Genomic DNA, 22,372 nt, shown 5'->3' with positions numbered 1-22,372 from the left:
TAACTGCTCGAGCCGCCCGTGTACGGCCGCTCTAAGGGTCCGTACACAATGGCCCATGCTGACCCATTGCAGGCCATTGCCATTGTGTACACGGGGTAATTGTATATGATGGCGGGCAATTGTCTTTCGTGGCGCGCAATCGCCACGGTTTATGGGCACCGCTTAGAGACTTTTTGAAAATGTCAAAGTAACTAAAACAAAATACAAAAAGTAATAGGTAAACATTGTATTTTTTATTAAAAACAATTGAAGAATACACAAACTTATAGTAAACCACCAACACTTTTTCTGATGAAGTCGGCAAAAGCGCTAACTCTGGCGAAGAAGTCCGGCGCTCCCCGGGCGCAAGGGAAGCCCCAGGACACAATACCGATCTGTTGCTTAGTCTTTTGATCCACTAATGCACTGCCCGAATCACCCTGTGATGGATAAATAATTGATATTATTTTTAAATGTATATAATAACATATTATTCTGTGCTAAAAATAGTAGTAATGATAGTTCGTTACTCCCACTACTAGATGGCGGTGAAATTGACTCAATCTTCACGATCCTACTAACCACAGATTAACAACTACATAATATATTAATGTAAATAAGAACACGACTGTACATTGAAAGCGCGCAGGATGTCGCGTCTTTTCAGAGCATAGGATGGTATACGATTGGGGAACTCTTGTCGATAAAAGCTTATTTTTGACTTCTGCATTATTATCAGTCAGCCCTAGAGTTATTTGCCGCTACTTTACAAGTCTACTAATATTATAAATGCGAAAGTTTGTATGGATGTATGGATGTTTGTTACTCTTTCACGTAAAAACTACTGAACCGATTACAATGAAATTTAGCACACATATAGAGGGTAACTTGGATTAACACATAGGATAGTTTTTATCCCGGAAATCCCACGGGAACGGGAACTATGCGGGTTTTCCTTTGCAAACGCGGGCGAAGCCGCGGGCGGAAATCTAGTATTATATATATATGTCAGAGAATTTAAATAACTCTCCATAATTAATTATAGTTAGGTAGATATGTGAAATAATATTAAATAATGACTCAGTGCGCACACCTTGCGCGGTCGATGGTAGTACCGAGACTATATCATCGAGCTACTGACTCAAGGAATATAAACCATCGCATGGCCCGTAACTCCATGCATTTCATATCAATTCAATATCGCCATTATGTTGTACACCATAGAGTACTTTATAATAGGAAGGTATAGCCACATAACAACTACTCTGTTATAATTCTCTCACACGGCCATTCTGACAACGAGCGCGTTCTCGCGCGAACATTCGACTAGTAATTTTGCGCAGATTACTTACTGCGTTGCTATTTCATTTGCTGTATTCAAACTCTTTTCCCTTCACGGTTTGTAACTTTTCACACCGACTCACAAATTATTACTCATCATCGTCATCATCGGTGATATCAACAACGGCCACTGTCGTCTAAAGACGAAGCTTTGAATGTATTGTGTGTGTGTGTGTATTATATTGTAAGTGTAGAGCTCTGAACAAATACTGGAACTACATGCAGCGCGGAGCCTGACATGTACTGTAGTCACATGAAGCGCAATGCTTCGCACAAAATCTGGAACTACATACAGCGCGGAGCCTGTCATGTACTGTGACTACAAGGAGCTTAAAGCTACCCACAACAACTGGAACTACACGAAGCGCGAAGCTTCCAATGTACTGTGATCACAAGGAGCGCAATGCTACCCACAACATCTGGAACTACATGCAGCGCGGAGCCTGCCATGTACTGTGATCACAAGGAGCGCAATGCTACCCATAACATCTGGAACTACATGCAGCGCGGAGCTTGCCATGTACTGGTGTGTGTGTGTGTATTATATATTGTAAATGTAGAGCTCTGAACAAATACTGGAACTACATGCAGCGCGGAGCCTGACATGTACTGTAGTCACATGAAGCGCAATGCTTCGCACAAAATCTGGAACTACATACAGCGCGGAGCCTGTCATGTACTGTGACTACAAGGAGCTTAAAGCTACCCACAACAACTGGAACTACACGAAGCGCGAAGCTTCCAATGTACTGTGATCACAAGGAGCGCAATGCTACCCACAACATCTGGAACTACATGCAGCGCGGAGCCTGCCATGTACTGTGATCACAAGGAGCGCAAGCGCTACCCACAACTACACGAAGCGCGGAGCTTCCAATGTACAATATGACATACACGCCTTGCTATGTCAAACACAGAGCTATTATTGAGCTATTAAAGTGTGGTGTGCACGTGTGTTATGAAACTTTTGTGTAATACTTAGATTAACTATACGGAATTATGTAACAACCGAGGAAATGAATAGGTAAAAATAATAAAATAAAACAAAAATAAAAATATACGGAGTATTTATTTTTTTTACAATACTTTATTGTACAAAACAATGTAAGAAAATCTAGTACAAACTTATAAGGTAAAAATATTTTGCACAATATGCGGCCTTATTGCTACACAGCAATCTCTGCCAGGCAACTTGCAAATTACTGGAAGTAAGGAGTAACATTTGTGGAATACATTTTTATTCATTGGCTCACTTTCCAACTGCTTAGATGAATTTGTAAGTTCTTGACACAAATATGTACTGAGCATGACCTCCAGTTTGAGGCTCGATTCGATACCTCTCGTTATCGCAAAGTTGAGATTATTTTGTATGGACTGGAGAACTTTTCTCCTAACTTAGTAATTTACATCGTATGACACGCCATCAAATCGTCGTCCAGTGACATATCTAGTGTATTTACAGGAATACACAAAACCACCTTGCACTTATACCTTGATGTATACTAGGTATAATAAGAACACTTTACGGGGCAGATTAACAGCTAATAATTAATTTACGAGGACTGAACCTAAAGTCTAAGGTTCTAAAGTCACACCGACTTTCATATCATTTACCACTACCGACGATATCACATTTTCATAGTCTACCTTGAGACAATTCAATAATCATAAATGACCGCCAAAACAAGTAAAATAATATTGATGTTACAATCGGCTTTTCTTTCTTACTAACACAATATCAACATTAAACAGAATGCTTTTTTTTTTTTTTTTTTTCAATACGAGTCTTATAGACGTTCAAATGCTCGTCCATCCTGACTTTTGCGTTATTTCTAATTTCAAACAGGTTAACTTTTAAACTGTTGACACTCGTACTAAATCATTATAGCGTAGTGGTCTTGCAGCCTATAGACAATTGCATTGGGCTGTCGCCTGTGTTAAACTTTTTGATAAAATACAATTCAAAGTAAGTTGAATTTCGCCAATTGTAGAATACCAATATCTACGTTCATGACTACGCGGAGGACTTGCAGCCTATAGACAATTGCAACGGGCTGTCGCCTGTGCTGTGCGTTTCTTTCATACAATACAATTCAAAGTAAGTTGAATTTTGCCAATAACTGTAAAATACCATTATCTACGTTCATGATTTTCAGCGATAATGAAACAATGAACTTAAGAACAGACATAAACCTTTTAAAATAACCCGTTAGCGCAATAATTCATCCCGCTTGTAATTTTATGAAACTCAAAAGAACACTGCCAACTCAAGTCTATGAGTTCGCTACCTGCGAATGACGTAGCTTGATCGGCTACTATTCCTTTCAGCGCACAACAAAAACAAAGCGCTTAACATGCTCTTTTTTTTTTTTTTTGAAGACACATTTTTAACAGGAGCTAGGTGACAATATTAACCAGTAAATGCGTCAACAATTATAAGTAAGTGCCATTCGTATTTATGGCTATGTATGAAGTGGTTCTGATACATTTTCTATCGGATGTCAAGTCAACTGTATAGCTCTAGAGGGCCTTTAATTAACTTTGCAATCTAAAAATGTTCAATGTACGTTCTAACAAACTAAGTACACTAAGTTTTTGCAGGTTTTTCCTAACTAAAATGTTTCAAATAAGTAATCATGAAATGATTGTATCAATAAATGAATGATAACACTTCGTTTGCACCAAACAAAAGAAAATGTTTATACAGCAAGCATTTTTTTTATCATATGTGACACCTTAAATTTAAATCAATAATATCATTTTATCGGCTTCAATTACTTTACTTATGTTCGGATCTAAGTTGCTCGGCTTGTAGTCGTCGCGAATCTTTACTATTTTTGCCCAAATTGAACATTATGTTAAGACAACTAGTTTCTACTAATAAAATCTACACGCGGTATTCTTGGACCCTTGCGTAGGTACCGACTTCGAAATCAAAAGCTTGTATGTAAGCCGATCATCTATGAACACGAGGAGAAAATATTTTTCTTATGACATGATGCTTTGAGACTATTTCAGTCTGTTAATATTCTAAAATGTTAACGCTTAATAGATTATGCTTGAGGTCTTCTTAAATCTTATAACTCTATTTAATAACTATGATAACAACTTTCTGTGTCAGTGATTCTTTGATAATATTCGATTTTTAAGTTGATCATTACTTTCTTGTAGGAAAACTGAACCACTATTAATCTATTGAACAGGAATCTGTTTGTACTTCAACAACGAGATTTGTCCGAAAATCGTTAATAAAGAAGCAGAAATCTTTTTTTTTATCATTCTAAAATATTTCGCGAACTTAAACGTTCTTTTGACAATAATGCTTCAGCAAGAGCCTTTTTTTTATCTGACAAGTCTACCATTCGATGTTATGAAACCTTGTGGTGAATACCTATTCAATGTTGCAACAGCAACTTGCATTTATTCCAATTAAATGAAAACTCTGCGCAAGCGAGACTTTCAATATTATTTTTAAACAAAAGAATGTAACCTCTTATGATTTTGAAACTCGAGAACATCGTTGAATTTAAAAAAAGTAGCTATGAAGTCACGCAATTTATCTAGTCCTTGGCTAACAACAAGGGCATTACAAAACCTTATCAATGTTGAAAGAACTGTAGATTGTGCTAGGGTTGTATTCACAAGTCTTATTCCCATTTCACAAAATTTGTGCTTTACTTTCAATAATGGATCTCACACGATGAACATCATTAAAATCATTTAAATCCGTGTCTATAGATTCAAAATTATTGTCCGCAATAACAAATATTGTTTATTTTAAATTCACGAATAATTTGATCTCATTGTTATCCATAATCAAACTCTAGTAAAAACATCTCGACCTGTTACTCCATCCCAGGAAGTACTCGAGAGTCTACAATAACCAAAGCTCATATCATTAACAGTTATGGGTAATGTTGTACGGGCGAATGAATAGGTTGATAGTGCCAGTTCTTGTTACGCGAGTGTATACAAATTCTAGAGGCCCGGTCATGCTATCGGCTATCCTTTTACAAAGGAAAAAAAAAAAAACAATCGGACCTGCTGTCAATAAGGCACTTGAACTTTACGCCGGCAACGTCTGTGACTGTAGGTAAGCGGGGTATCGTGCTGTAAACACACATTAATAAGGGTATTGTTTCTTTAAGAGCGTGCCGCCCGTTGCTTTGGAAAAACAAACCTCTTCTATGTGACCAAATTTATGACAGTAAATGCGTTGTTGTTTCTTAAATATTGAGCGGACCTTTGTTATTCTTATCGATTAAACTAACTGATTTTGTTTCATGGGCGAGATTTACAGTCACGTTTGTAATGAACACACAGTTATAGCAAACAATTTGCAACATGCGACGCTTTAAATGATTTATGCCAAAATGTCTATCAAGACCCACAAAATCAATCGGCGTGTATCATAATAAATCAGATCATACCTGGTCATCTGCAATACCTTCTACCACGAATTTACTATATTCGCATAGTTCCAGCCCGTTCTCAGCCGGTCGATTAGCGCCAACTTTGTAGTGGAGCACTCGATGTATGTTGAAACTCGATCACTTTTTTACCATACCATATCTCGAAAAGGTATTTCCTCTCGCTTCTTAGCTTCTTTTCACGTTAAAAATAATGTCCACACAGGTAGATGAAGGCTGGCCTCGTAGTGGGTCTACCTTACTTATGCGTTAGACCCGGAAACAAAATGTTTCGTTTTAGGAAAGTGTATCTGCCATTTCTTTTAACAGAGATGCGCACGACATGGTGCTTTACAACCCACACACAACACATGATGTTGTTGTTGTTGTGTTAACATTCTCACGACTTATTGGTGGAAACTCTGGTTCTTCTCGAACCTCATTAACACTATCTATTTCTTCTTGAACTTCACTAACACTATCACTCGTTTCACTCACTTGCAGATTTGCATCGTTTAACGTAGTCTTACTCTTATTGGAATCGGGGGTAATAAGTGCCGATCCCACCGCTGCTGTCAGAGAATTTAAATAACTCTCCATAATTAATTATAGTTAGGTAGATATGTGAAATAATATTAAATAATGACTCAGTGCGCACACCTTGCGCGGTCGATGGTAGTACCGAGACTATATCATCGAGCTACTGACTCAAGGAATATAAACCATCGCATGGCCCGTAACTCCATGCATTTCATATCAATTCAATATCGCCATTATGTTGTACACCATAGAGTACTTTATAATAGGAAGGTATAGCCACATAACAACTACTCTGTTATAATTCTCTCACATATAAATCAATAAGAATACGACATACATGCATTTTATATCGTAGTGTTGGTTACAATGAGCTATTTTGATATCAACAACATAATTGTAATCGTAATTTCATAACAAAAAAGATTTAAATGAAAAACGTGGTTTAGAAAAGTGAAATATTTAACTTCGAAAATACATCATGATTTTTCAAACACATCTCAACTTTTAAATTTCAAATCTTTAAGGTCTATCAGACTCTAAATTTATAAAAAAGAAAGCATATTTATTTCAATACACACATGCATAAAATGTATGTATGCGGGCACCAAAAAAGGAATTTAAAAAATACTTACGTGACACATTCCATGACCAGACGAATGCAGTGTGCAGATTTCTAAAGCTCCATCAAATGGAGGCGATCGGCCACTTTCCAACTTATCTGTCCACCACAACCTTATCGCACACTCTTTGTTTGATATTGTACTAACTCGGAGGATTTGCAATCTATGCGGAGTTTTGCCGTCATACTATAAAAAAAAACTAAATTTAAATATTGTTTCGTGTAGCGGCAAAATATCCAATAGCGCTAAACTGACAATTTACTCACATCAAGTTTGCCCCAACCCGTAACAAAACTATTTATTCTTCCTTGTACCAAATTCAAATTTAACGAAATGGCGCCAACGCGAGCATTGAACTCAATTTGCTTGTCAGTCGTCAAGATGCCTATGTCGTTCTTTATGGTGTCCCACGACCAATCTGGGTGGATGGCATACCCTTTGAATTTTATAACAGTATTGTCTGTTTTGTTCCAATAATGTGTACCAACAACACCATGGAAAGTTCTAAAAAAATTTAACGATACCTATAGAGAAAAAACTTACTTCTATAAATAATTTCATTGTTTTCGTACTAACAGCAATAATTTATTTAAATACGTCTATTATGTTAAAACTTATTAAACAATCTCGTAATATTTTTCCTTTTAATATATTTAAATAAAAGCTACAAAATTATTTTTAGCAAACTATCACCAACGAGCTCTAAATTCTAATTTTAATTTTTTTTTTTTCATATGACCATAGACAACGATATAGTTCTTTATTTTATTTTTAAATAAAGCTTTATACTCACGGAAGAAATTCATCAAAAAGAAGATTAGCTACAACACAATGGGCTGCAGTTAATACATGTTTACTCGTTATAATGGAGCCTCCACAAGTAAACCACTTGAAAACTTCACCCATCAGCAAACCAACCATGTGTTTGGCGGAGTCGCAAGGCGCATCTTCGCCACCAACTATGCGTGCCATCTGTTCTCTTACATTATTGGATTGGTTTTCTAAAGGACTCCCTGAAAACAATAATAATATTGAGTTACCAATTTGAAAAGGATTTGTTTGGGTGTGAAGAAAATTATAAAATAAATGTTTGTTTCAAAGGTTAACTACAAAGCACTCGAAAATACAGCAAAAAAATATACACGCCGAATTGATAAACTCCTACTTTTTTTTGAAGTCGGTTAAAAATATAGATAATTTCGAATTCTGTATTATATTTTACAAAATACCTTAATTAAAAACTTATTACACTGTGTTAGGTACACTGTGTTAGGTCTCTGTTCTTTACCTTTTGTCCCCGTAAAAAGAGAAATAAGTAATGTTATTATTATAAGTTTGCAGAACATTTTGAAGTAATTGTTTACTGCAGTTTTTAGAAGCATATAAATGCCATATGAGAAAGTCCCATATTTATATTAAATGTGTGATTAATTTATATCAAAATAGATATGGTTGTGCTAATGAATCCTTTTGACCTTGACATTGACTTGTTGTTGTAGACAACAATAAAAATGTTGATAAAACAAGGAATGGTATTATAAATTTTTTGAACTTGTCAGTTACCAAGTTTCTACAACACATGATTTATCCACCATACATATACAATACATGCTTCCTTTATATTAGGTGCCTTTACACAATACACTTTTTGTGAAATGAAACTTTTTTAACTTTCGATAGGTATAGCCCAAGTCAAGTATGTGTATTTATGTTTGTTTGTTACTTTTTCACGCAAATGATACTGAACCGATTACAATGAAATTTAGCACATATAGAGGGTAACTTGGATTAACACATAGGATAGGTTTTATCCCAGAAATCCCACGGGAACGGGAACAGTGCGAGTTTTTCTTTGAAAACGCGGGCGAAGCCGCGGGTGGTTAGCCAGTTAGTTACGCTCGAGTATTACCGAAAATTCCCCTATTCGCCTTCCTATCTCTATTAATTAACTAGCCGCTCCGCGCGGTTTCACCCCCGTGGCTCCTCTCCTGTTGGTCGTAGCGTGATGGTATATAGCCTATAGCCTTCCTCGATAAATGAACTATCTAACACCGAAAGAATTTTTCAAATCGGACCAGTAGTTCCCGAGATTAGCGCGTTCAAACAAACAAACAAACAAACTCTTTAGCTTTATAATATTAGTATAGATTAATCTAGTGCGAGTTGCTACGATAAGAAGAATTTTCAAATTTAATTTTAATAAAAGCCTATCTACCTACTTATACATACTTTTAAGTTGCGTGTTGAATTTAAGCTCTCAGGGGAAATGTGAACGCAAAGGTTATTGGAAAAGCATTGAATAAGGTCTAGTTAAATTCCCTGTCGTGGTTGGTGAAAGGGATATATCATATTGTTTCTTTTCAGCAAAATTTGCTCTCTTCAGTATTCTAACCATTCTAACTAATTCTGAGTACTTTCTCTACAGACTAATGGGAGAAATGCTAAAGAATAGAATCCGTTATCGAGTAGGTATAATTATTGATATTAGCACTGAACCACAGCACTGAACAGTGATATTAGCGATGTTTTGCTAATGGTTCGACCACACTGTCAACGACGACAATGACAACGACGAAAATCCAACAAAATTTTGAAAAATTGTTCAAAACACAATTAAAATAAAAAATAAAAATCCGTCATTCCGATAGTTACTTGGAAATAAAAAAAATTAAATGATTAAAGAGGTTTGTCATGATTTTCACCAAAACGGTAAGTTTTATCATAATATAATTACTTTTGACCAAAAAATTGTAGTTATATCATGAAATATCGAATCTATAAAAAAGGTCGATAGATATTATTTACCCTAAGCATGTACCAGGTACCTATTGCATTTTACCAAATGTAGCTAACATTAGCTTAGGCCTAAGATTAAGTATACTGTGCCCGTTTCTGACATATTAAAAAATTAATTAATATATAATATGCACAGTGCATGCGTTTCTTATATCGCTCGACACCTAAATAGGTCTGAAGTAATTTTATGATCAAACTTACCCTTTCAGTGTAAATCGCGATGTGCCTATTTTTTTATCCTTTGACCTCGAATTGTTATTGACATTTGTATGTTTTTCAGTTTTAGTAGGTAATGCGTAAAATGCAATTTCATTTCAGTTCGATATTAAATTTTGTATTTTTGAAGGTTCATTGTGACTAGAGCATTGGTATTTAGTCGTCATAGTCGTAATCTACAATATTATAAAGAGGAAAACTTTGTTTGATTGTAACGAATAGGCTCATAAACTACTGGACCGATTTTAAAAATTCTCTCACCATTCGAAAGCTACAATAACCACGAGTAATATTATAGTAAGACCAACACGAGCGGAGCCACGAGGGTGAAACCGCGCGGCACAGCTAGTAATTAATGAAAATAAATAATTCAATAATTTCAATATCTTTTACTGAAATAATAACTGGCTAAACTATTCACATATTAAGGTTAATTAAGAACAATAAAATATATGATTAACGACAATTGAATATCGACGAAAAATAAAATAAAACGTACAAAATACAAACAGACCATATTTATTTTACATAAAAATATTTTATAACAAGTCCACGTAGGCCACAAGACCTTATAGGTTCCTAATACCAACGCTTTTCCTGATGAAGCCAATAAAAGCGCTAACTCTGACGAAGAAGTCAGGTGCTCCCCGGGCGCAAGGGAAGCCCCAGGACACAATACCGATCTGTTGTTTAGTCTTTTGATCCACTAATGCACTGCCCGAATCACCCTGTAAATAAAATAGACATCTTTATTTTATTATCTGGTAAAAAGGGTATTATTCTCGGGTAAAAATGGGATACAAATTTTGATCCGCAGGCATCAACATTAGATGGCGCTGAAAACAATTAGTTTGTGCCATTAAATATTAATAAAAAAAACGAATATGAAAATTCTGCACTATACTAAATGTCCGATATTTTTTTTTTAAATAAAAAACATACCTACCTATTGTGCTTGTTAAACAAGTTAAATTCTAGATGTCGTAAATGAGAAAAAAATCTAAAAAATTACTTCTATTGATGACCAAACTGATTTATGTAGAATCCTTGCAATAAGATCTAATAAGATCCTTAAAAAAATATTTTTTTTTAAATCAAAATCACTTACATGACACATCCCATGACCATAGGAATGCAGAGTACAGATTTCCAAAGCTCCATCAAATGGCGGCGCTCTTATTCCGTCCACATTTTCTTCCCACCACAACCTGATTGCACACTCCTTGTTTGATATTGTACTGACACGAAGAATTTGCAGTCTATGCGGAGTTTCGCCGAAAAGCTGTAAATAAAATTTGTATCAGCCAATGACCACGTTTTGATACGTAAAGACATTAAAAACAAATGTAATGCTTTGGTAAATAATCATTTTCTTAATTTATTTTTAGTTTGGAACGGCGAATGGCGGGAAATTTAAAAAAAATAATGGTAACTAGTACTTAACTAGTTGTAAGAAAAAAAAAATGTGAAAAATAGTGAATTTAAAACAAACGGAATTCACTTCAAACTCACTTCAAGATTGCCCCATCCCGTAACAAAAGAATTTATTCTTCCGTGCACGAAATTTGTACTCAGCGAAATGGCGCCAACGCGGGCATTAAACTCAATTTGTTTGGCAGTCGTCAGCACGGATATGTCGTTCTTTAAAGTGATCCACGACCAACCGGGGTGAATAGCGTACCCTTTGAATCTTATTTCGGTATTATCTGTTTTATTCCAATAATGTGTACCAACAACACCATGGAAAGATCTGAAAGAAAAATATTTGGCGGTTACAATATTATAGAAAAAGTTTCCTGTAATTAAAAATCTAAAATTATTGTACTCATGCGTATTTAGCTACCTACTGCAATTTATTCATAGTTTCTTAAATTTTATAACACAGTATCTTTTCAATCATATCTTTATCAACGAAGTAACTATACTTTCAATAAATTCAAAATTATTCGAAATTCCATAGACAATGATAATGTCTTTTTTTTTTAATAAAGCCATATACTCACGGAAGCAGTTCACCCCAGGCGATATTGGGTTCTACGCAATGGGCAGCAGTTAATACGTGTTTCTGGGTTATAATGGAGCCTCCACAAGTAAACCACTTGAGAGCGGTACCCACCAGCAATCCTACCATGTGTCTGGCGGAGCCGTAAGGTGCATCTTCGCCGCCAACGATCCGAGATGTTTGGTCTTGTAACTCTTTTATGACGTATTTGGATCGGTTTTCTAATGGACTTCCTAAAAAATTAAAATTTGTTATAAGTTTCGTATGGGGTTTAATTCTATTCTGATTCTAATTGTAAACTATCGACTATTGGGTTTTTTTTTTATTTAAACCTTTTGCCCACGTAATGAGTGAAATTAACAACACGGTTATTGTAAGCTTAGAGAACATATTGAAGTATTTGTTTCTTGCAGTTGTAAGATACATATAAATTCCACGTGAGAAAGTCCCATATTTATATTAAATGTGTGATTAATTATCTGAATAGATATGGTTGTGTTAATGAATCCTCCCGACCTTGACTTTGATTTTGTTAGGTATTGATTACAGACAACAATAAAAAAAAATGCTGATAAAACAAGTTTTCATTTTATTTAAGTATTGCAATTTCAACTTGCCCGTTGACTACTGTTTTTACATATTTTAATATGTATGTATACAGTAAAGTCTCTATACACACAAAATATAATATGCCTTGGGCTCAAAACCCTCAAGGGAAATGCAAACGCAATAACCCTAAATAAAATTGTTATCTACACTTATGTAACATACCTACAATCTAGTTTAGGGCTAAGGTTAAGGATATTGGAAAAGCATGGAATGGATTTAATTTTATATTTTCTCACTAAAAAACAGCTGGTGATTAAGTATTGAATAACTTATAACAAATTAAGACGCCTCCGTGCTCGTCGGAGTGGGGAGCGTAAGGTTTTTTCGTTACGGAATTTCTCGATTCGGTCCCCGCGCTCCGCGATAGAAGCTATGCAATAGCATAATAATATTTTTATTTTTATTAAGACATAGCGATTGGTTTATTAGAGAGAAACTCCACATATATTTTATAATCATCACATCCATGAAACACTGCCCTAATGGAACAGAAAAATTATAAACACCGTAAATTGTGCTTGTGTCATATGATCGTAACTGTCAAAAGAACGTAAAAGTCTGAAATGAACCTTAACTTATTGAAATTAGAGTTTAATATTTAAGTTGTGACTTATGATCTTCGAAATCTAAATTCGATTTTTAAATAAAAAAATTCAAGTGCTTTTTTTTTATTTAAATAAAAAACAATAGGTGTGTACATATTTGGATATATCTAAAATTAATAACTAGTTCAAAATTACAGGTTTCAATTTCAAATAAAAATAAGTATCATTTATTATAGGTAGTTACAAGGTCTACGCTATAAAGTATAAATTTTACAGGCACTGACCTACCTACTTCATTAATTTTAAACTTGAAGGTAGATTGAACTTAAAAGTAATTATGCCTGCCTTCAATCATTCTTTTACTAGAGGAATTTCTTCGAGACACCGTCGTAACACGTGGTAAGTTAAATTTTTATTAATTTAAAAAACGCAAGGGGTATTTTCGTAATTTGTTTACCTTATAATTGCTCTGCTGAAAGATTTGATAGCATCAAAACGCCGGTTAACAAAAAACAATGTATTTTTTCTTGTGTCGTAGTTTTAACAAAAAATGGACGAAGAAGAAGTGCTTGCTACGGTATCGGAAGAACCGTATCCAGTGCTCCTCATTCCCAAAAAGTGTACGGTTTTGGAAACAAACTTGGAAGTTACCGGTAAATTAATCCTCGATTTAAATGTTACGTCGTTGGACGCAGAAGGGAACGTCATGTGTATTTACTCGGGCTACTGCAATGTAAAACTCGTAGACAGTTATAATATCAACGAAGATTCAAATTCTTCTGATTCCATCCAAAACGCTACTGTAAGTGAAAGCAATCACAATGACTCTTCTTACAACCAGTCACAAGTCTGGATTGACCCAGCGAGGAGCCCATATGTATATAACAACTACAATACAACAGAGGCCCAAGAGAAATATTCTATTTATCAAGAATCACACTCAAGTCACATAACGGTGGAACAGCATAGCACATACATTACCCAGAATGTATTTAACTGCAACAAATCCATTCAATATGCAGCGCCAGAAGAGTTTGAGCACAAGAAGTTTAGAAAGAGTCATTCGGTGGACACAAACAATCAGACTAGTTATGAAGATGATGAATTACAGTGTGGTGTTTATCTCTCCCAGCTTTCTGATGATATAATTACTGCTAAAGAGAATAAAGCGAGGGAGGAACTGAAGTACATAGATATTCAGAGTAACGATAGTGCTCTAAGACAGTTAATGTCCAAAGATATACAGTCATTGTCGAAACAGCAACGGACTATCTTGTACTTAGGACATGATTCACAGTTCGGTCAGACAATACAGAATATAGCAATCAATGATCCCTCGTTGGAATGTACAGATAGTGATGTGGTCGTTGGTATGTATATTTTGCATATTAAATTATTAATAACAATCAATTGCTATTTATTTTTATGACTTACATCAGGTTTTATATTGCTTATTTAAGTTTAATTTTTATAATACAGTATGTATTTATTATTATTCAGATAAATTAAGATAAATATATAAATAATATTCCTCAAACATTAATTACTATTAAAAACAAGCTATCATAATTAGCAGTTGGATTAAAATTAACATAGATTTAAAGGTTTAAAGACATTTATATAGATTTAAGTAAGTGCAATTAAATTTGTTTAATAAATTCTTAATCCCTCAGCCCCCGGAATCACACAATAGAAAATCTATTGTGTCGTGGTCTCATTGGGCCGCTCGGTGGTCAATGGGTTAATTAATTAATTTCTTAATTCTAGATGAATCCATGACTAAGGCATGACTTAGTATTAAAATATATTTTTCTTTCAGTTATTTCTTATTAATATGTATATTACTGAAAGTATATAACTATATTGCAAGTTAAAAAAATATATACTGTAAAAAATATAAAATACTATATTCTCACAAGTCACATTATGTTCATAAAGTTCAAATTCCCATGCACATTTTTCAGACACCACCAATAATATAATGAACAAAAAGTACCAGTGTGACAAATGCAAGCAGATATTTGATCAAATAACAACATTCAAACAGCACATGGTTTCAAGCCATAAGAGCCCTAAAGCCTCGACTATTAATGATGAAGATAATATAAAATTCAATTGCACTTATTGTAAAAAGAATTTGAAAACTCAATCGAAATTTGAACAACATTGTTTGGGTAAGTTGAAAGTTATTTTTAGTGATGTTTTTTGGTGTTAAAATTAATCAGAGGATTTTATATAGATATAGGAAATATGTAATTACTTTGTATTGTAACTTATTGAAGGAAGTTCTTATTGGAATGTTTGTGAATGTGTAGTGATTGCTCAATTATTTAACACTTTGACAGCTAAGTATTTTATTTATTTCCAATCTCTGACAGCCGATCACGTCCCCTGTCCGTGACAGTTTTTTTGTTAGAGACGCTGATCACGTACTGCGTACGTGTGTGAATTTCAATACTGTTTACTTTAAAACAACGGCCTGTAAGCGTGATCCGCGTCATGTCAAAGCTTAGATGAATGTTTTGGCTACACACACAAACGCACTTCAAATACTTGCGGTGTGTGGGGTGCGGGAAACAAAGGATCGCACGAGCCGGGTCGACACTCGACTCTCGCGCGCCAGTTGCCTAAGCGATCGAGACGTGTGACAATTTTTGGCGCGAAATGACTTCGCGACGACGATTTCGTCTGGATTCAGAAAGAGAAACTAGAGATATTATTGACATTTTGCAAAATGATGAGGATTCGGATATTGAGGAGAACACCACGATAATAGAAACTGAAGGTAAGCTATTGATTTACTTGTATTTTTGTAAGATCGTAATTGCTTTTGGTTTTGAATAAGTACCTACATGTTTTGTTTTTCAGAGGCAATAGACGAGTTTAGAGCCGGTCAAGAACAATTAGAAGTTAGTGATGAGGACATACCCGAGCAGGAACATACCAGAAGACATACCAAGCACCGATAAGGACAAGGGGGCGGTCAAGGATTAGAAGAACAGGTCTAGTCTTACTGCCCAGATTGCAACGTGCCCTTGTGTTATGACCCGTGCTTCAAAAAATACCACACCAGGAAAGACTACACGTCATAAAATTCGAAAAATATTGATGTTAGAGTTTTTTTTTTTTTTGAAAACGTGCCTCATTCTAAGTTGATTTTATAATAAAAAAAATACAATTACACATGTTTTTATTATTTTATATAATAATATAAAATATCTTCAATACAATGAAAAAAAAATCACGGCCGCAACTATTATAGTTTTTTTTCTATGAAACTAACAAAATGGTCAAAAAGTGCCGGCGCGCCCAGAATGGTACGCTCATTATGTATGCGGCTAATTAGCATAAAATAAGCGCCACGTACGTCGGACGTGATCCGCTGTCAAAGTGTTAATTTAAAATCTAAGATCTATGATAGATGATATTATGGTTTATGAATATTTATTATTATGTATTCTAATTATTATTGGTATAGGTACATATTTCTCTGACAAGATAACACTGAGCTTGGAAATTCCTGATAAATTTAATAAAAGATATTGTGTTTGTTTAATATTTATCTATGTGGACTAAGGTAGGTCAGGTAAGCTAGGTAATCAATTTATGAATTCAAAATGGCTTGATCAATTTTATGTTATTTCCTACTTCAGTCATTTAAAAATTTAAATAATTTATATAAGGTATTTTAATGTATTGCAGAAAAGGAACATTCATGTAACTGTAGATAATAATGCTCTGAGCTTATTGCATTGTACCTATTATTTATTTACCTTTTCTTTCAAAATGCCGTGATGTTCCATAATAATGTTATAAATTTTAGTCTGTCTGTCTGTAATGCTTTCACTGCTTAGCCACGGCTCTGATTTAGATAAAATTTGTAATAAAAATATTTAACCCCAGGTCATATACATATAGGCTCATTAAAAAAACGAATTTTTAAATTGCTAAACCATTTTGTTTTTGCTTTTTCCGCGGGGCGGCGCTAGTGCACAACTATATTTGATTCTTCCAGGTCACGGCGATCCAGAGCTAGAATGTGGCAAGTGCCACAAGGTATTCGCCTCAAAATTCACTCTTCGTAACCACACCAAGATTCACACTCGGAAACACGCCTGCCATTACTGCAACAAGTCCTTTTCTGGCGACGTTGCGCTACAGGACCATATAAACAAAAAGCACTTTAAGTTCACGTGCAATTACTGTGAATATACCACAGAGGAGTATGAGGACTATAAGGCTCATATTGGCTTGCATAACGTGAGGAGTGACTCGGAGTGCAGTTTGGATAGTGATTGTGTGGTGGACTACAGAGTGGGGGAGAGGGATGTAGCTGAAGCGAACTCCGTGATACAGAAAGTGATGTCCAATAAGATGTTCCTGGTACGGTCCAAGTGGAATAAGAACACTAGATGTCGAAAGGTGATTGCTTTTTTTTACTTTAATTTTAAGAGGGGAGGGAGAGGAAGAGTGAGGCGTTTTGCGGGATTTTGGGAATATTTATTGGCGACTTAAGTGCATATTTATTAGTTTAGTTTTTTTTTTGTTTTATTAATTCGAGCACACATGTTGAATTAAATAACCTGTTATGTACAGTTCCATTTAAGTCAGTTAAGTGATAAGTCGTTCTGGAGTTTTTTTGCGTGATAATGATTTTTTTTTTCATTTCCTATTCAAAGTTACTTTCGGTTTACATTTCGAAACTGGTTATCGTTATTTATAATTCTTTGTAATTTTTTGTGCCACTTTTCTACCTTGCTTTCTTAATTTATAACTACGATACCACCCTTATTTCCTTTATTATTTCAACATCATTGATTACAAAGTTACATCGTATCCCGATTCCAGCTCCTTAGGAAAGTTTAACGACTCTAGTTAGAGATCTTGACAAGGCACTTCCGAACTACAGTTAACGCGTTTTAAATAACATGCGAGGTCAGTTATTCAAGAATGATAAATTACCTACTGGCTATGGTCATCATAACTAAAATATTATTCATACGGTCATCACTCTAAAGATACTACGATTATTTTGTTGTTAAAAACGGGAAATCTTCGTAGTTAGTTTCAACGAATTTCTTCATATTATTATGATCATAATATACCTACCCGCACCCGAATAGTTCCCTTTCCTGTGCGATTTCCGGGATAAAAAAATAGCCAATGTCTTATTCAGCCTAGGTCTTCACCTAACTACATACCAAATTTCATTGTAATCAGTTCAGTAGTAGGTATTTGCGTAAAAGAGTAACAAACATCCATCCATCGATCCTCACAAACTTTAGCATTTATAATATTTGTAGGATATGTTTAGTCACATATCAGAATACATATTATATACTTAATACTCGAACGAAAAATCGATAAAAATCAATCGTACAAATAACCTCATACAAATGAATACCCCTCACAAGTTTGACCTCTTTAAAATAAAGATAGTATTGTTGATAAATTAAATATGGGTTTAACATCCGATATGAGAAATGATTCAACAATCGAAATGGTTATCTACAAACAATTTCTTGTTCCAATTAGTGATTAGTGATTAAAGTATAATGATATTAATTAATTTACGTATTACTAGATTGAGGTCAATGCCATAGGATATTGTATTAAAGTATTCGTAGTTAATATAGAGAAAGTTATTTTATAAATAGCCTTGGTTGCGTTGATCAGTTTTTAGTTTATTTTTAAATACGTCGTTTAACCCTTAATTTGGTATAGTCCGGTGTGACGGACACTTATTTAAAATAAATCCTGTCAAGTTTTTATTTCATGTTCATCGATTTTTAATCGATTAAATGTTTATTTATACCATAAACAAATAGTAAAAAATTAAGCAATTATTGTGACAACATTGCATATGTCAGTTGGGACGCAAAATGTCTGCGAAAAGGCGGCCACCTGTTTTCCTCAAGGTATTTATAATTATTTTTCTTATTTTTTGTCGAAAAACGAATTGAATTTTATATTTATTTATTAGATCATAAACATATCAATCATTATTTACAAAAACATACACACTTTATTACATTTTTATGGTATTTATTTGTAACCGAAATGTTTTGTCCGTCACAGCGGACATTGCTAATTGTATAGAAAAGTACCACTTTATTACTATGTCCGCTGCGGCGGACACCGTCAAAATGTGTGTGTGTGAGTTTGGATTTTTTTTCATTGCCAACAGCCTAATCGCGCAAGTATAATTATTGATTTAGTGCCGAATGAACATACACCTTCCCATGCTAGCGAAATATCAGATTCGGAAACTCAATTGCATGAAGCACGTACTAATTCTTCCACCCCCCTGTTTTCTCCTGCACCATCTGCACCATCTTCCCTTGCTAACGTAACAATAGATACGTCCGTCGATGAAGAATTACACTCCGAAGATTCTGATAGACCTGCTGATGACCAGATTCTTTCGTGCGTGAAATTGGCGAGTCCATTTTTGAAAATGTTCAGTCCCTATCTGCTATTCCTTGATTGATTGCAACGCCTATAACACCAATAGCTTCTTGATTAGCACCCCGAAAAATAAGATCTAGGAAACCACCTACACTCAAAGCCAAAAGACCAAAAAAACAAAAAAAATCAGCTGACTTACAATTAATTATTGGAGAGTAACTCAATTCCGTCACCAAGCGACAATAGAAGAAGGTGAGGAGGATGATTACATAGACATGCCAGAAGATGATTCACCTTTGAGTTTCCTTCACCTTTTTGTCTCTAGATATTTTACTAGTATCGTAGAGCAGACAAACTTATATTCAGTTAAAAAAACCGGCAAGTCAATTCAACTAACAGAAGAAGAATTTAGAGACTTTTTTTTAAATTTTCATACAAAATAAACTTGAATTGGTTTTTTTTTAACTTCATACAAAATAAACTGTACTTCGGTATCAAATAGTTCTAAAATTTTCATTTCTGTATTTTTCTTTAGTAAAAAAACATAAAAATAGCTGTGGTTTTTATTTTCCGTAATTTGGCAGTGTCCGCTGTGACGGACACAGGTTTTCCCAGCAGTGGGCTATGGTAGATTTTTTTTTTCATTTTTCGAGAACTTTATGACATACTCCTAAAACCACAAAATTGTCAAATTCATATATTTTGAATATTTTTATCGGTGCCAAATTAAGGGTTAAGTAAAACCGGTTTCGTTTCCAAATAAACTTTAAACATTTATTTATTCAATTAGACTTCTTTTATAAGCACTTTTGAAACGTCGTTACATATTTTTAACATTTACCACCGATTCGGAATGTAGCAAATATTGCTATGTATATCAATTTGCTAGCTTTCTCCCATGACTTGAGCCCATGAATTTACTTCGGATAAAAATAGCAAAAACGAATGTATATTGTTTCTACAAGGTTGCGAATAAGACTTAAGGCTGAAATTCGCTGAAAATTCTGTCACCTATCTGGTAAATCCTTGCATATTTTTTATCTTAGCTTATCATACAAAAAGGATTGTAGGCTGTTTCATAGTACCTCATCCACTTATTTAGTTAGATTATTTCATGTAAGAGTAGGTTTTCACCTACACACGTAAAATGGGTAGTTAGTTTGTTTAGTATATGAAATCTATCCAATTATAATATTCATGACATTCTGATGGAAAGTTCGTAATTTAAATATGGATTATTTATTTTCTTTAGCTTCTGCATTAGACTTGCTTTAGAAATGTCTTATCCCTTTATTCCCAGCTTAAAGTTTTAGCTAGTAATATTATTCTAGAAATATAATTTTGAGCTCATTTTCTATTCGTAGGTGTGCGACGTGTGCAAGAAGAAATTCGACCGTATCAGCGATCTCAAACGTCATTTGATCGAACATGTCATAAGGAGCACTCTAGCGAAGACGCCGGTTAATAAAAATGGCACCCTCACTATCCTCTGTGAAGTTTGCCAAGCGGAAACGTTCACTAAAGTTGATAAATATAAAGCTCATTTACGCGAGCACGCCAAACTCACGCTATACAAGTGCACCTTTTGCGATAAATCCTTCAGCGATTCTAGCAACTTCTCGAAACACAAGAAAATCCACGGCACCATGTTCTTACAGTGCGACCTGTGCCAGCGCAAATTTCACTCGAAGAAAATGATAGCGCAACATATGGAATATCACAATAAGAATACGCCGATCCCTTGTTTCTATTGCGATAGAAGTTTCTATTTCGAATCTATGCTAAATAAACACATAAGGTCCTATCATTCGAAGGAAAGTACTAGGTTTCGATGTAGATTCTGCTCGGACTACTTCGGGTCTCTGAAGGATAAGTGGGATCACGAGTGGAAGATACACAACGTCAGAAAAATTATCGTCGATTGTTTACTTTGCGGGTCGAAGTTTAGGAAGTATTCGGAACTGAAACGTCATTGCAATGACCAACACTCGATGGAGATCCCGCCCGCTAAATTGTTGAATAAAAAGCAGTCGCCATTTTACATTAACGACTAGTTGTTTAATGTTGTTATTAGTTATAAATTTGGCATGCCGTGACGCATCGGGTATTATCGTAGCGTCGTGGAATTTGTAAAAGTAATTTATTTTAGAGTTTACGTTGCAGTTATAAAGACTGATTTGAAAAATCAAGTTCATTTTTGTTGTTTTTGTTTTTAAAATGCAAGCGGTGCAATCATTTTATCATCTCTTGTAGTAGCTATATATTTATTTATTATTGTTGTTTAAGTTTTTTATTAAATCTTTTCTTATTCTCTTTTACATTTGATAAAGATGGATTTTTTACCTTTTTGTTTATTTATTTTGGTGGCGGTTTTGCAAATGTATTAAGACCATAGGCTAGTTTTTTTTTTCTTGTTAAATTATTGAAAATAAGGTTGTTCATTAGATTTTAAGTTATTTTTGTTCCTTATTTATTTTAGGCTTCATTTAAAAAAATTGTCATTAGGTACTAAGGTATCTTGTTGGTTAAAATATTATAAAACTCGGAATTGAATTTGTTTTTTTATTATAATAAATTTGGTAAAGATTAACCCTAGAACACTAACCTTATTTTTCGACGTTTAATACTAACCTTCGTCGTTTCGTCTACGCTGTTTATTGGAGGGGATTTAGGGGTTTAATTAAAAAAATATATTTGTAGTTATGTTTTTATTTTAAGGACAAGATATTAATCTACATATAAAAATATGAAAATATTTATTTTAACATAGTTTTAATTCAAACAGTCATCAAAATGAGATCACAGTTTACACGATTTATGAACATTCTTAAATTTTTTGAAAAATTCCGTACATATAATATATACCTATAAATTGCTCGAAATAAACTATTAATTACAAAAATAATA

At 34.3% G+C, this 22,372-nt stretch overlaps 3 protein-coding genes across 4 annotated transcripts; 1 reads left to right on the top strand and 2 right to left on the bottom strand.

The window, feature by feature from the left end:
- Window positions 1-211: 211 nt before the first annotated feature.
- LOC123697183 (chymotrypsin-2-like) lies at window positions 212-7,950 on the bottom strand. The gene is made up of 4 exons (XM_045643603.1): window positions 7,683-7,950; window positions 7,156-7,393; window positions 6,902-7,075; window positions 212-419 (listed from the first exon to the last, which is right to left on the bottom strand). Exons 1-4 carry the CDS (start codon window positions 7,859-7,861, stop codon window positions 264-266), a joined length of 747 nt encoding a protein of 248 aa, XP_045499559.1. The 5' UTR covers window positions 7,862-7,950; the 3' UTR covers window positions 212-263.
- Window positions 7,951-10,456: 2,506 nt separating this feature from the next.
- Window positions 10,457-13,412, bottom strand: LOC123697606 (chymotrypsin-1-like). The gene is made up of 5 exons (XM_045644148.1): window positions 13,403-13,412; window positions 11,905-12,136; window positions 11,414-11,651; window positions 11,010-11,183; window positions 10,457-10,629 (listed from the first exon to the last, which is right to left on the bottom strand). Exons 1-5 carry the CDS (start codon window positions 13,410-13,412, stop codon window positions 10,471-10,473), a joined length of 813 nt encoding a protein of 270 aa, XP_045500104.1. The 3' UTR covers window positions 10,457-10,470.
- Window positions 13,349-22,018, top strand: LOC123697330 (PR domain zinc finger protein 5-like). 2 transcript variants are annotated; one of them, XM_045643804.1, is made up of 5 exons: window positions 13,349-13,456; window positions 13,596-14,427; window positions 15,022-15,231; window positions 17,073-17,479; window positions 20,830-22,018. In XM_045643804.1, the coding sequence occupies exons 2-5, from the start codon at window positions 13,608-13,610 to the stop codon at window positions 21,517-21,519; spliced, it is 2,127 nt and encodes a 708-aa protein (XP_045499760.1). In that variant the 5' UTR covers window positions 13,349-13,456; window positions 13,596-13,607; the 3' UTR covers window positions 21,520-22,018. The 2 variants fall into 2 exon arrangements, with proteins under 2 accessions (XP_045499760.1, XP_045499758.1); XM_045643802.1 differs by lacking the exon at window positions 13,349-13,456 and having other exon boundaries at window positions 13,533-14,427.
- Window positions 22,019-22,372: the final 354 nt, after the last annotated feature.

The sequence above is a fragment of the Colias croceus genome, chromosome 14, assembly GCF_905220415.1.
Source record: "Colias croceus chromosome 14, ilColCroc2.1".
Lineage (NCBI taxonomy): Eukaryota > Metazoa > Arthropoda > Insecta > Lepidoptera > Pieridae > Colias > Colias croceus.
The sequence above is the reverse complement of the archived record's forward strand: the minus strand, read 5'-3'. Positions and strand labels throughout refer to the sequence as shown.